The sequence below is a fragment of the Tribolium castaneum genome, chromosome 4, assembly GCF_031307605.1.
Source record: "Tribolium castaneum strain GA2 chromosome 4, icTriCast1.1, whole genome shotgun sequence".
NCBI classification, from domain to species: Eukaryota; Metazoa; Arthropoda; class Insecta; order Coleoptera; family Tenebrionidae; genus Tribolium; species Tribolium castaneum.
In genome coordinates this window covers 12,114,993-12,129,850 of record NC_087397.1, presented here as the reverse complement: position 1 = coordinate 12,129,850, position 14,858 = coordinate 12,114,993, and the positions used below count along the sequence as shown (strand labels likewise).

The 14,858-nt window shown below is 36.5% G+C and overlaps 2 protein-coding genes across 7 annotated transcripts in view; one reads left to right on the top strand and one right to left on the bottom strand.

The window, feature by feature from the left end:
* Positions 1 to 1,922: 1,922 nt before the first annotated feature.
* Letm1 (Leucine zipper and EF-hand containing transmembrane protein 1) lies at positions 1,923 to 4,745 on the top strand. Its single transcript, XM_008202406.3, has 3 exons — positions 1,923 to 2,197; positions 2,270 to 3,025; positions 3,142 to 4,745. Exons 1-3 carry the CDS (start codon positions 2,143 to 2,145, stop codon positions 4,602 to 4,604), a joined length of 2,274 nt encoding a protein of 757 aa, XP_008200628.2. The 5' UTR covers positions 1,923 to 2,142; the 3' UTR covers positions 4,605 to 4,745.
* A 186-nt stretch (positions 4,746 to 4,931) lies between these two features.
* LOC655414 (probable JmjC domain-containing histone demethylation protein 2C) overlaps positions 4,932 to 14,858 on the bottom strand; it is a 71,047-nt gene continuing 61,120 nt past the window's right edge. For all 6 annotated transcript variants that reach the window (XM_015982440.2, XM_015982443.2, XM_008202407.3 and 3 more), the window contains 4 exons: positions 11,473 to 12,160; positions 11,271 to 11,421; positions 7,778 to 7,908; positions 4,932 to 7,724 (listed from right to left, as the gene is read on the bottom strand). In XM_015982440.2, the coding sequence (XP_015837926.2) occupies positions 5,769 to 7,724; positions 7,778 to 7,908; positions 11,271 to 11,421; positions 11,473 to 12,160 (2,926 nt within the window). In that variant the 3' untranslated portion in view covers positions 4,932 to 5,768. The remainder of the gene's footprint in view (positions 7,725 to 7,777; positions 7,909 to 11,270; positions 11,422 to 11,472; positions 12,161 to 14,858) is intronic.

Genomic DNA, 14,858 nt, shown 5'->3' with positions numbered 1-14,858 from the left:
ATTAGCTGTTTCAAAGTTATGTAAACGCCAACGTCTCATTTTCTCTCAAAATTAGTTGTTACAAATTATTTATGCACTTTAAAAAATTAATAGCTAACTGTGTAGCGACTGTTTGAAAACGTTAAAAATGCCAACGTCGCATTTTACCACATTATTTTTTTTAAGATTGATAAAATTGTAAAATACTTATTAATGATTAGATCTCCCATTGAAAGTATGAATTACAATACCTATTATTTTTTTGTTTGAAGTGCACGAATAATTTATAAAAACAAATTTTCAGAGAAAATGTGACGTTAAAATTTTTATGGAAAACAAATTAAACTCGAGCAAGCCGTGCTGGCGAAATTTTAGCTACATGTCAAAAACTGACAGATCAAGATTTTCCAAAAATTGATTCCTTGCTTAATCTAAATTATTCCGAGATGGTGTTTACCCCCCAACAAAAAGCGCATATTGTGGAATGCTATTTTAATGAGTGAAAAAAAAAATGGGAAGTGGAAATATTTAATTGATGAGTAAAGCCTAGCAGAATTTCAGGAAAAATTGCTCTAAACATTTTTAAACGGTTATTTGCTAACATAGATACAGTTTTCACCTCTTTAGTCTCCTTAATTGTCCTTTGAAACACAAAGGAAAAAATGTATCTAAAGATATACTTCTCTTTCAAGGCTTGGTTTAATTCAGTACAATTTAGATCTCATGGTAGTTTCAATGAGAGATTAATTAATAAATATTTTAAATTTTTTTCACACTTATTTAAAAAAATAATTTAGTAAAATGAGAGGTTAGCGTTTACATAGTTTTGAAACAGCTAATAGATCCTCATATCTAAAATTAAGCCAATTCGAAAGGATTCGACCCTCGGTCCGAAATAATAGTTTTCTTTTTTTATTGAACCAAGAGATACGTAATTGTTATTATACTGTACCAAGAAAAAATAAGATCAAGAAAAGTAAAAAATAAAAAAATCTGAATGTGATGTTTCGGTTTATAATGTTTAATTTGTCTCATATTTAAACATAATAATGTCGGTTTCAATTCTTTAAATCCCGGCGCATCCACCATTTCTTCCTTTATGTGATTTTTGATAATTTTCTGTTTAATTTCGTAACACTACAATATCTAAAACTTTATTCATAAAAAATGCTTTTACTTGTCCTAAAATTTATTGCAGTGATCCTCAAACCCTGCACCAATACTTCGGAGACCGGAGTTAAATAACATTTTAAAAAATAACAATTCCCTGAGTTTTTTTGCACTTATTTCTACACTCTTTTAGTACCAGGGGTAGAATTTCGACTCTTGAATGTAATAAAAACCCTGTATACTAAGACCCGGTAATTCACTTTGATTAAATCTAATGAAGTTAAAACAGTTAAAAACAATCGTTTCTGTAGACTTATTCTATAACTTTTATTGGTGAAACCGGGTTATAGTCAACAAAATAACACTGAAGATACTAGATGTATTAAAATTTTCTGCTCCCTTTATTTTTTTGTCTCTGCATATTGTTTACTTTAGTTGAAATCGTAAGGTATCCTGAAAAGTGTATGAAGTAATACAGAGTACACATAAATAAATTGTAAACAAAAACTAAAAACATATTTTCTGAAAACCCTTTTAACAGTATTTTTATCCATCCTAGACGAACTGGCTACGTAAGAGACAAGATTAATTTGATATAGTTGCCTCAAAAATAAATTACGTAACTATAGTAAAAAATTAAGAAATAAAAATGTCATAGTAACAAAAAATTGTGACCAGTGGCGCCCCAACTTTTTCTTTTTTGTGTTCCTTTCAGAACAACGATTTATTGTATTTTTAATTTATTGACCCCAAAATAGTCAATTAGCTCTTGTTAGTCTGGGCGTTTGTGAGAGATCGCCAGCGCGCACGCTTTTTAGGGACTTTGTTTTACGACGTTGGCAATCAAACGTCATCGCATGATGTCATTTTTTTCTATTTTATGTCTTGGAAAATTTTTATGTGACGATATCTGTTCATAGGTAAAGAGCTTAGAAACTACAACTTCAGTAAATGATAACCTTGTAAACCACCAATTTATGGCACTTACGAACAAACTCAACCAATTTGAATAAAAATCACAAAAACATCATTGAATAAAACAACAGAAGTAAAATGCACGTTTTTCTCAGACCGCACGTAATAAAAGGACCTTACAGTCTTATCAGAGGCAAGTATTACAATTTGCGAAGTAACCACACCGTTGTCAATTATGTAATAACCAATAATTTCTCGATTTTAGGTATTCATGATGCTTCAAAAGTCGCAATTAAATGCGTGTGTAGTGGGAACGATAGGATATGCAAACACAACATTAACGAATCGAGATATTTATTAATGGGGAACCCTCAGCTGATATCCAGTTATGAGAGGGTTCCCTTACTTAACCCCCACATGTACACAATACTACCCCAAGTTAGAAGTTTCTCTTTGTCGCAAGTTCAATTTGAGAAAGAACCCCTGAAACCGTCCTCCAAAGTCGAGGTCACTGTGCAAGAATTAAAGAAAAATAAGGAAACTGTGATACCGGCCGAAGTCGCGCCAAAAGCAGTCGTCAAAAAGAGCATAAGGCAGAAAATTGTTGACGAAATTGTTCACTATTACCACGGGTTCAGGTTACTGTTCATCGACATGAAAATTTCAACAGTATTGGTCTGGAGGGTGCTCAACGGCAAAACCCTGACACGCCGCGAATACCGACTTTTGACGCGAACTGTTGGCGATATGTTCAGATTAGTTCCATTCTCCGTTTTCATCATTGTACCCTTCATGGAGCTGCTTTTGCCCGTGTTTATTAAATTTTTCCCCGGAATGCTACCTTCCACGTTCCAAACGAAAACCGAAAAGGAGAACAAAATCAAGCAAAATTTGAAAATCAAAATCGAAATGGCAAAGTTTCTGCAAGAGACTTTGGACGACATGGCCTTGCAGCACAAGGACCACAAGTCCGACCGAGCGAAGGAGTTCACCGACTGGTTCCAAAAAGTTCGAACTTCAGGTAACTGCACTGAAACAAAAAAATAAAAAAACCGTAAAATCATTAATTAAATAATTACGGTTATTACCACAATCATTTATTTAGATTAAAATTTTATTAACATTTAACTTTTTCAGGCGAACAGGTGTCGAACGAAGAAATCATGAAGTTCTCCAAGCTTTTCGAGGACGAAATCACCCTGGACTCCCTCTCGCGAAGCCAACTCATCGCCCTTTGCCGCGTCCTGGAAGTGCAAACTTTGGGCACCAACAACTTCCTCCGCTTCCAGCTCCGGATGAAGCTGCGGACGTTGGCCGCGGACGATAAAATGATCCAGAAAGAAGGCGTGGAAAGTCTGACTTTGGGGGAAGTCCAGCAGGCTTGCCGGGCCCGCGGAATGCGGGCTTACGGCGTGTCGGAGGAGAGACTCCGCTCCCAGTTGAAGCAATGGCTCGATTTGAGTTTAAACGAAAAGGTTCCGCCTTCTCTTTTGCTGCTGTCGAGGGCTATGATGTTGCCTGAGACGATTCCGACCAGTGATAAACTCAAAGCGACCATTTCCGCCCTTCCGGAGACGGTGGTCACGCATACGAAGGCTGCGATTGGCGAAAAGGAGGGCAAGATTGATAATAAGGTCAAGTTGGAGGTTTTGAAGGAGGAGGAACGGAAGGTTAAGGAAGAACGCGAGGAGCGGCGCGAAGAGAAGAAGAAATTGGAGCTGGAAATGGAGAAACAGAAGGAGAAGGAGTTGTTGGTTGATAAGGCCCCAGTGATATCGGCGTCTTCGACGCCGATTCTTGAAGACACCGCTGCTAGGATAAGTGTCGAAAAGCTCGAAAAAGTCGAGAAGAAGGAAGAACAGCTACTCTCCAAAGACGTGGAAGTGCTTGAAGATGCCATTGACACCGTTTCAAACGAGAAGAAATTCCTTGTGGAGAAGGGAGAACTCAAAGAATTGAAGGAACAAATGGCAGATTACAAGGAAGATGTTGAGGACTTGCACAAAACAGTAGCCGAACAACCCAAACCCGAAATCCGGGAAACCAAAGCCGCTCGAAGGTTATTCAAGAGTGTCAACAAGATGATTAGTAAACTAGACACAGTTCTGGTGGAACTGCAACAAAAAGAGCAACAGTTGAAGAAGGACCTGGAAGTCGAAGCAACTGACAAGACCAAAGAAGAATTGTTAAAAATTGATGACATTATCGACGCAATTAAGCACATTAAAGGTGTCTCGGACGAGTCTAGAGTCGACCAAATTGTTAAAGTTTTGAAGAAGATGGATGACGACCATGATGGGTCCATCAAAGTCGAAGACGTACTGAAAGTGATTGAAATCATCGGCAAGGAAAATGTCAATTTGAGCGACAAACAAGTCGACGAATTGATGGAATTGCTGGACAAGGAGGAAATTCTTGAAGTGGAGGATAAGATAGAGAAAGCATTGCAGAAGGACAAAGAAGGGAAAATCGAGGTGAAGGAAGAGGTAGTTAAAGGTGCCGATACACAAAAACCGAAATTTGAGGCCAAGCCTATTATCGCGCCCCCTGTTAACAGTATTGATAAAACGAAACCGAAAGATAGTTCCAAAATGCTTTAGTTAATTCAATTTTGTTTAAATTATTTTTTAACACTTAATACGATGGTACCTCTGTATATGAAATAAACATATTTAATGATTGTTAATTTTCTATTTTGGCCACATTGAAATTAACATTTGTTAATAAAAAGCGACAATATATTCATGTTTTTTGTTGACCTGTCATGTTTTTACCAATTTTTTCTCGTGATTGCGCATACCACTTGCATCACTTATTACCAACGTTTTTCCAAGTTGTTTTGGGTGACAAAACAAAAAAGTGAGTGACATTCGCATGTGGCTCGTTATCAATCACGTGGAGGGCAAAGGGTGAAATAACAGATGCAATTTAATAAACATTTTCTTATTCAAACCTAGAATCTTACATAATATACATAGTACAAAAAAATGGCCTCTGTTAGAGGCAAAGGAAACATATTCGTTACTGTACAAAAGACTATTCTACTGTACAATCAATGACTGCGAAAAGCAAAATAAATTATAGTAATCTTTTACATCTTATTGAAACAATTTACATATAGGACATTAGAAAAAAGAAAACATTTAAAATAAATTTACAGCTTGAAAATCGTCGATACCTACAATAAGAAGTTTAAGTGGGATAATTGTTATCATCGTTGTAAACAACACAAAGTCGAGATCATTTGAATCAGCTTTGCCTAAAATAATCGTAATTGGCACTTTGAATGAAATAGCACTTTCTTTAATTTTTCTCAGATGCTGCAATGAATCAATCACTACTAATAAGTAACTATGACAAACCCACAAAGAATACTGAATAGCGAGTTTTTAAAAAGTTTTTTGGTAGTGTTAAAAATACCATTTTTCTCAACAGGCACAGTATACAAGTGACAAAAATAACCACTGGTACTTTGAAACAACATTGATATATAGTCCCTCGGGAGGACGCCAAGTAGTCAACAAGTGAGTGTAATAGGCTAATTACAAGTGACCCTCGAGCCACTAGTCACTACTAACAGGAAGATAAACCGTGCATATTCAGCATTTCATCCAACTAAAGTCAATGTACACATATGTACACACAGTAACAGCTCACGTGCATAGGGCATCATGGTTTATACACAGAAAAATGTGCCAACTGTAACACATTTCGTTATCACACAAGAAGTAATTTACAAATCATAAGCGTCTACTATCACAAATTCAGGCGGTCTCCGAAGTGTCCATCATCGGACTTTGCTCCTCCTCACCGTTCCTGCTCTCCTCTTTTTTACACATATGCTTGTTCAAAACCGCACTGATACACGAAAGCGCGTCTTTCACCGCATGATAAATTATGTTCTTAATCTGCAGTTTGTCCTCGTGGTTCGTATGAGTGTCCGAAAGATCGCGAAACTCTTGCGTCAAATGGAAACAATGCGACACATTCTCTGGCGAGACGAAATCCTCCGCCACCTTGATGCAATTGTGAAGATTCCGCACTTGATGCGGCGCCCCAGCCGGAATAAAAACAGCGTCACCCAGACACTGGACAATCGCATACCCCTCAACACCATACTCCTTGTACAACCGCTCCCGCAAAGGTCCGTCCAAGTAGCAACTCTGGTCGTGAATCGGGTCGTGATGCGGCTCCAACCTACCGCCTTTCTCCACAACCACTTTATTCAACAAATCCCGGATTTTATCAGCATCCCGTGCGTTGTAAATGTGCCACAAAGCGCCCGGTAATTCCCCCTTATCGCGCACTCGCCGCCGCGTCAAAATATCACACCCGGCTTCGTCAATCGCCCGGAACGCCTCCTTGATATGCTCGTCACTGTCCCCATCCTTGGGAATCCCAACGTACACCATCACATTCACAGCGTCCGAAATATCGAGATGTAAGTTCGTCGTGCCCTTAGACGGGTGCAAGGCCGAACCGTACGCATTATACATCTTGGGGCCTAGATCAGGCCGGACGAAACAATCCGGCAAACGGCTTGCCAGATTCAAACGACCGGTCCTGTGAGTATACTCCGACAAAGGCAGAACTTTCATCAAGTCACTGAAACGACTCGGAAGCATCTCAGCGAAATCCTCACCCGGAGGCCAGTCCTTCAACTTGAGCAACATCGGGTTCCCCCGATCGTCCTTCAAACGCTTGGAGAAATGGTCGAAGCCCTCCCAAAACTTGCGCATCGGTTGGTTCGGAACCAAATTACCCGTCATACAATTGATCAAATCGTTCTTTTCATCGCCGAAATCGCGCGCGAAAGCCTCCGGATTCCACAAATCCTTGTTCAAGTTTTTCGTAACGTCGGACACGATCACCGGTTGGCCTCGCTTCCACTGGTCTTGGAATATCTTATAATTGTCCTTATGCGTCGAATCGCTCAGTCTTAATAATTTGCCATCACACAGCCAACTATGCGGCACGTCGGGGTACAACATCTTGCTCTCAGTTAGTGTCATTATCCGGATAGGTAACGGGGCACGGCCTTTAGTTTGCCAGTTGTACCGTCGCAAGTAGTGCTTCAGTTCGGGCTTTACGTCCGAAATCACTTCGGCCGCTTTCGGAACGCTATCCTCAATCACACTCGATATAACCTCATCCAACGTATCAATTTTAACTTTCTTGTTGTTTTTCTGCGTAGCGACCGGTGAACCGGCCCGACTACCGTTCGGTTTATGCGACGGCCGAATTAACAGTTCCCTCAAAGTAGAAAAACTCCCCTCATCGGAATCACTCGTGCTATTATCGTCGTTCTTTTTGTCTTCGTTCGACAACGCAACGTCGGCCAACCACGACAAAGGTGAGGTTTTCTCATCTTTGGTTACAACCCCATTTGGTGCCCCACTCTCTTCCTTGATCTCCTTCTTAATCCCGTTGACTTTGCTCTCCATGAGGATTTTCTTGACGATTTCCTTGTAAGCGACATTGTTTGGTTTCTGCACCACCTCTTTGCTAGCAGGACATGCACAGTATTGTTCAATGTTCCACAGTTCGCGCATTTCGTGGACCATTTTACCGAGTTGCGGTAACGAATCGCCGGCAATGATCTGAGTCAGCATTAGTTTTTCCTGTTCGTGTGCTTGTCGATTCGTGCACAATAGCCACGAAAATTCGTCACGATCTTTACCGGGTTCGCCCCATACTTTAATCGAACCGCTTTTGCGACTCTGGAATAAAACGGATTCGTTAGAAAGGTTACAAAGTTGATTTGGCGACTTACCTTGTAGCAATCGAGACAGACTACGAAGCCACATTTGCCACAAGCCCAGTGGAAATTGAACAATGTCGTTTCGCAAACGTCGCACATCTCGCGGACGCCTTGCACCACGCGTTTCCACGCCACGGTCTTGTCTGCAAAAAGAATTTATATATATTAAGTTATATCTTCTATTAGACAATACTCGAAAATACCAAGTGGGGCAACCTTACCTAAGAAAATTGCGATTTCTAATTAAATAAAAAAATATTGCATTTTACACGACTGACTGTACGTTCGAAAGGTATCTCCCCTAATTTTTTGGTAATTTTTCACTTGCAGATAAAAATAATAATTTTCGACCAAAAAGTCAAATTCTAAATTTTATACTAAACCACGCGTATGCACTTCAGATAATTTTTTATGAAATTAGCGAAGAAAAATACCCAATCAGATTTTGAATTAAACGCACTTTTACATTTTAACTTTAAAAATTATGTTTATTTATGAGTTGCTACGTGTGGCATCGTAAATTTAGGTGACAATGTGAACTGTAATTGGGATAAGATTGTAAAAGATTTCGTTGGGATATTTCAATGCAGGCATCAGTTTTATTGGAAGACTGTAAATAAGGGGCTTCAAATTGGCAAATTATACCATCTTCTAATAAATCACGCGTCTAGTTTGCGTCTAAATAAAAAACACTGATTATTTCACCAACCAAGTGAAAATTAATAATTCTGATACCAGCGTTCGATGGGCTAGCAGGTAAGGACTCATTTGGTCTAAAAACTTTGTAGTTAAATTATCAGTTAGTGCCCAAAAACTCACAAAACTGCTACGACTTTATTTATTAACAAAAAAATTTAATAAATATCGAGAATGGTCCTTATCAATGTACAGGCTGGTGTGTAAAATTTCAGGATTTTTATTTCATTAGAAGTCGCGATTTTCTTGTGTGCGCGATAAGGTTGCCCTACCCAGTACAAGAAAATGGGAATTAAGTAAGTAAATGCTTTTGTAATGGTCCAATTTGAATAAGGTTATATAGCTCCAGTAAAATATTTTAACTTTAATGACGAAGGAATTACTTATTACTTGAGGTTCTTTTAGTAATTACCGACAAAGAGCTCATAAATCCGTCCCAAATACATTGTAAAACACTGTAAAAATTTTAACGCCTGATTTCAAAAATTAAAAAAATAATTAGCTTTTATTCAATTTCCCTTTTATTGAAGTTACATTATTTGTGTCAAAACAACATATTAAAGCAATTTGTTATTGAATATTTTAGAACAATGTTCAATACAAACTGAAATTGAAACAGAAATATTTAAAGTCATAAACATAAATAATCTTGAAGCTTTGACTTAATTTTAGTTAAACCATTGATCAATTAAAAAAATAAATGAAAAAAACTGCAACTACATTGCAATTCTACGTAGAAAAATGCCTTGAACTTGATGTCTTCATTTAAATATTAGCCTTTATTTGTAAATCGGAACAAATACTTTGTTTGCACGTTTTCGCTGCAATTAGTTACATAAAAAGATTATATTTTTTGTTAATGACGATTTGTCCGGATATTGTTACACAATTATTGTTGTGCCGTTTAATTTCATTCAGTTTCAGTTGTTGTTGCGAACGAATGCATCATATTCATAAACTTATTAAATAAAAGAAAAATCAACGTTTTTCCGATTAGGATTTTAAACAAGTGTTGTGAAATTTCGAGTGAAGACATCTAGTAGTGCGTTGTTTTTAAAATGCGAGTGCTATAGAAAAGAATGTCGAAGGAGAAATCGTGCTATAATATAAACATCCGGATTAAAGGGTTAGTTTGCACTACGTTTTATTTTGGAAAAATCACATTTACGCCCGGTATTTCAGTGCTTTAGTAGAAATTTAGTTGAATCTCCAGCTAGCTTTTGGCAACACCGCGCGCTTTGCACATGCATTGTAGACGTCGAAAAGTAGGAATCTGTTTTAGATTTCTGGATGATTTTTTAATTGTTCCTTAAAATAAAATAGACATCCACAGCACTCTGTTTTGTATAGATTAATTACAACGCCACCAAAGGCATAAATGAGACGCAGAAAGTGGCAAAATGATATCTCGGGAAAAAATAGGTCAGAAAAACAAGGACATGGTGCATGAGGATGACTTAACCCTGAAAAAAATTTAGTAACCCGACACATTTCCTTCGGTAAAAATTTTAAACTTGGGTAAATCATAACCAAGTACTGAAATACGCCAAACCTGGAAATAAATTTGTAACCAGAATTTTTTTATTTTAACTAACCATCAACTGAAATACCGGGCGTAAGTTGTTATATTTTTAACTAACTTATTCACACATTCGTACCAATTTTATTTTTAATTACAGTAAGTCCGCTTTACGAAGATAAGAGCCCTCGCAATATCAGCAGAAGTAGAACCCATAAGGTGAGTCAATTTTATTATCACTTATCGTCAAGTGAATATCTAATTTTTGAGTGCAACATTTTATAACACAATGTGACCAACGCATGTCAACAGTTTCCAAGTGTTTAATAGTTCAGAACACTCTCTCAAATTACAAGAAAATTTATATTACATAAACATATCTTTATTGGTGTTTCGCTGCTAGAAGGTGTGAATTAGGAATAACATTAAACAGCATTTTTCATTGAAGCGAATTTAAAACTCTATCGGTTACGTTATAAAGATTTTCTTCTAATTTTTTCTTCTAATAATGTACGTAACATTGTATTAATGCGATTTATTTTCGTGATTTTTTGGCATGAACGAACTAAGTTAAGTGAAGTCTCTTTTGAAAAAAAAAGTACTTTTTCATGACTCCAGGATCCTAAGATCCGATTTTAAAATTTTCAGTGTTTGCAAAAATTCTGTCAATAAAACTACATCAATTTTGATCCAATTTTGTGATTTTTGGGTCCGTTTTGTCGACTGTTTTCGTTAAAAATACAGAAAAGAAGAAATTTACTAAAATTTTTGACCTATTTTTTTTAGGTCGCGCATAGTTTTTAATTAATTTTGCGAAATAATTGCGTTTATAGCTGGTAGAAATAATGAAAACAAACGAAGTAAAAATGATTTATTTTTCACTTGTATATTATTGATTCTTATCATCTAGGATACGCGTTATATAAACCTGTTCAATGCCCTAGGGCTATAAAAAGCCGGCATAATTATTACGCGCGCTAATTCATACTAATGAGAGTTATAATCATTACGCCCGTTAATTCGTACTAATACTGACAAAAATAAATCAATTAATTTTCATATTCCAAGTGGAAAATAAAATGTTACCCACGGACATAACTCGATTTTATAAATCTCAGGCAACTTAAAATCTCGGGCCGAAGGCTCTCTCGACTTCAAATAAATACTATTTTTAACCCATTCGGCAAATCACAAAACAATTACTCGAAGTCTGAAAAACGTGGTAAAATATATTTCACCGACGAAATCTTTGTTTTCCGAGAGATGATAACGAATATAAAAATCACTCACCATCGGAAACGTATTCGGCATGCGCTTCCTTCTCTTGAACGAACAGATCACAGAAATGGTCCCCGACTTGTTTCAAAATAAACCTGGACGTCTCCAGATCCAAATCCTGTGGTGGCGCTTCGGGGTTCGGCAGCCACAACTTCAAATCATCCTAAACCTTCGATTAACAATCGGAAAAATCACAAAAAAGAGACACACTCACCTCTAACGCATCCTTATGCGGATCAGAGAATCCTGCAATAGCCAACTGCCCATTCTTCGTATACCTCAGCCTCCGAAACGCATAGAAACGACAAAAAATATTGGGCATATTCTTCGATCGTTGATTCGGCGTCCATCGACACTCCCTACACTTGGCCAATTTGGGCGCAACTTCGAAACACGGACCATCTTGTAAAAAACTCTCGCCGGTCTTTTTCAGCTGCCCCACGGGGGGTTTGCGAAAGGGGTCGCGCTGGGGCACCGTCTCATCTTTCGATTTTTTGACGCGCGGCTCCTCGCCTTTATCGTTTTTTGACGACTTTGGTCGACGTCCACGTTTTCGCGGCTCTTTACCACTCACCGAATTCGATTTTTTCGTACTAGCCCCCGAGTCCGAATCTTTTTCACTACCACTCTCTTTCTCACTATCTGAACCACTTTCACTCACCACCACCGATTGGCCTGGCTTGCGTTTCTTATCCTCAGGTGTTGGTTTTTTCGTCACCGCACCCTTTTTCCGCTTCACCTTGGGGGGCTTGCGCTTTGGGGGTGATTTGCGCCCCCGGTCTTGATCCGAACTCGACGAATCGTCCGCTTTTGTCGAATCGGTTGGATGCCCATTGAGGGTCTCTTTATTCGGGGTTTTGCGGTTGTTGGGCTTTGCCGTGAAATGTTTGGTTTTGCTGATACTGAATAAGAAATAAAGCGTTTAGTAATCAAGTCGATTTTGGAGAAAATCTTGCTTTAAGCACAATCAACCCACTGAACTGAAAATTTAAAAAACACCAAGGAAAAACAAAAACGGTGGATGCGCCGGGTTAATAATTGTTTTCTACAAATCTGTATTTTTTAAAGTGCAAAAATTTATGGATTATACAGCGTGTATTATGTTGTGACTAATATGTAAACTTGGCAAGTTTGTAAATTAGGCAAGCCGTTAGCTATTTTAATAGAAAACGCAATTTTATTTAAAATAGCGGCTAGTATGTAAACTAGCTAAGATCCATGGCAAATTTACTTGAAAGATAGAATGGAAATTTATACTCGCATTTTAATAATTGTAAGACCAAGTTAGCAGAAGGCTGGTAAGTTGATTGGCTTATAAACAAGATAAAACATCCACTGTTTCAATTAGTTTATAAATCCAATACGGTAATCAAAAATAAAAAGATTTAATAATCCCAATTTATTCACATAAGTTAGCCAGCGAGTTAGTTTGGCAACTAGCTAAAAAATTGTATACTCTGTGTTACCAGAAAGTATGGATTTTAGTATCACCCAGAGAAAGTCTTGGAAAATTTATAAACTATCCAACTATTTTATCTGTCAAGTAAATTGGCCAAGATTATAAACTAGCCGTTATTGTAGTTGAAACTACGTTTTCTATTAAAATAGCCAAGCTTTGGCTAGTATACAAACTAGTCAAGTTTACAGATTAGCCGTAACATAGGGATATAGAAGACGTGTCAGGAAACCTCAAAAAATGTCACAAAAAATCCATGGTTAATTTTAACAAATTTATCTTTTCTTTATCTTTTGGTTTTTTCTTTATTTTATAATCAGTGATTGTTTTTTATGTTTATTTCTTTGTTTTTAGGTGTTATATTAAGTGTTTAATTTAAAAAAAAAATACAGAAAACAATTCCCGCTGATTAGAATAAGCCAACAACAAGAAGATAAAGCCGATGTATTTTTTTATTTCATATTTTTTTTTAATTTCTATATTTTCTTATTACCAGAAAAATGTGAACTATCAAAAATAGTAAACAAAAATGTCGGTTGTCATTAATAAAAATTAAGAATGACGTTACAATTCAAAAAATTCATAAATATGACTATGATGTCAAAATGTAGAATTTCAAAAAATAAAATCGAAGTGTTCGAAAATCGTCTAATAACAAAGACATGAGTTTTGTGCGTTACTTTTGGTTCACTCTGTATTTTAATTGTTCTAGAGTAATTACTGATGTAACTAGATTTTTTTACTATGTTGCCACATAAATTTTTTAGCTTTCTGGATATAATCAATACATATAATCAATTTAGTAAATTTTAATGTTTATGAGGAAATCTGTCTCTCTTGGTTATATCACCGAATAAAATTATTTTAACAATGAAAAAAATCTCCGCTTTACTTAATACTGCTAAAAATCATTGAGAAAATTTTTTTTTTATTAATTTTCTAGAGTTTGTTGGAAGGTGTGCTATAGCGTACCATGAGTGGACATTAAAAACTAGTACAAGCATCACAATTCTTTAAGTCAAAAAATCACAAATTTATATCGTGTAATTTTGGCATTTTGCCAATAAGGTTAAAAAAATTGTGACATACGAATGACATGTTGTCAAAAATATTATAATAAGTTAACGTTCAATTCTTTAATATACTCCACATTTACAAAAATTATATTCAGTTAACACAGTTAATCCTAGCATCTCTTTAGGTTCAAAAAGCTCCAACAGCCAACGTTAGATTTCTGACAATTTGTGTCTTCAATGACAATTCGGAAGTTTGATACACAATGAGCAAATTTTGGATGTACCAGTTTTTTATGTCCTACTGAGGAGCTAATGCGCCAATTTGTAAACACCCACTGTATTGGCGGAAAAATCTGCAGTCATGCAGAACAAGCAATAAAAAATCACAAATAAGAATAAAAATAAGAATGCCAAAAATTGAAAATTACATTTCTTAGGAAAGTGAAAATTTAAGTCTGTGTCAACTTTGTTAAAAAGAAAACTATAATATTTTCACTTGGATTATGTCCAGTTGTAAACTTGTGAGGTTGGAACGCCGTGTCTAGTTTTTCTAGTAGTGCTAATTCATTTTCAAAATGTAATACTTGGCACAAGTAAGAAACTGTACCGAACTGGTTATTTCAATTCTGCCAAATTTCTCACTACAAATTCTACCGTGTGATGGAAAATGCCCTGAATTAAAGCAGGCTTTGAAAGGGAAGTAAGTGTAACTTTATAAGCCAGTAGAGGAGATGAAGGAGATTTCCAGAAATACAGTTTCTATGTTAGCAAATAGCCGTTTAAAAAATTCTTAGAGAAATTTCTCACGAAATTCTGCTAGACATCATCATTCATCAATTGAATATCTCCACTTCCTATTTTTTTTTTCACTTGTTAAAATAGCATTCTACAATGTAGGCTTTTTGTTGGATGGTAAACACAATTTCGGAATAATTTAGACTAAGCAAGGGAATCCGTTCTTGAAAAACACAGATTTTTGTAACAAGTGGCTGAAATTCCACGTGCACGGCCTACTCTAATTCAGTTCATTTTCGATCTCATGTTAGAAACAACATACTAGACACAAGGAAGTGGTTGTTAAGAAAGTGAACCGATTTTATAATTTTTATTGTGTTTCCAGATTGTTCG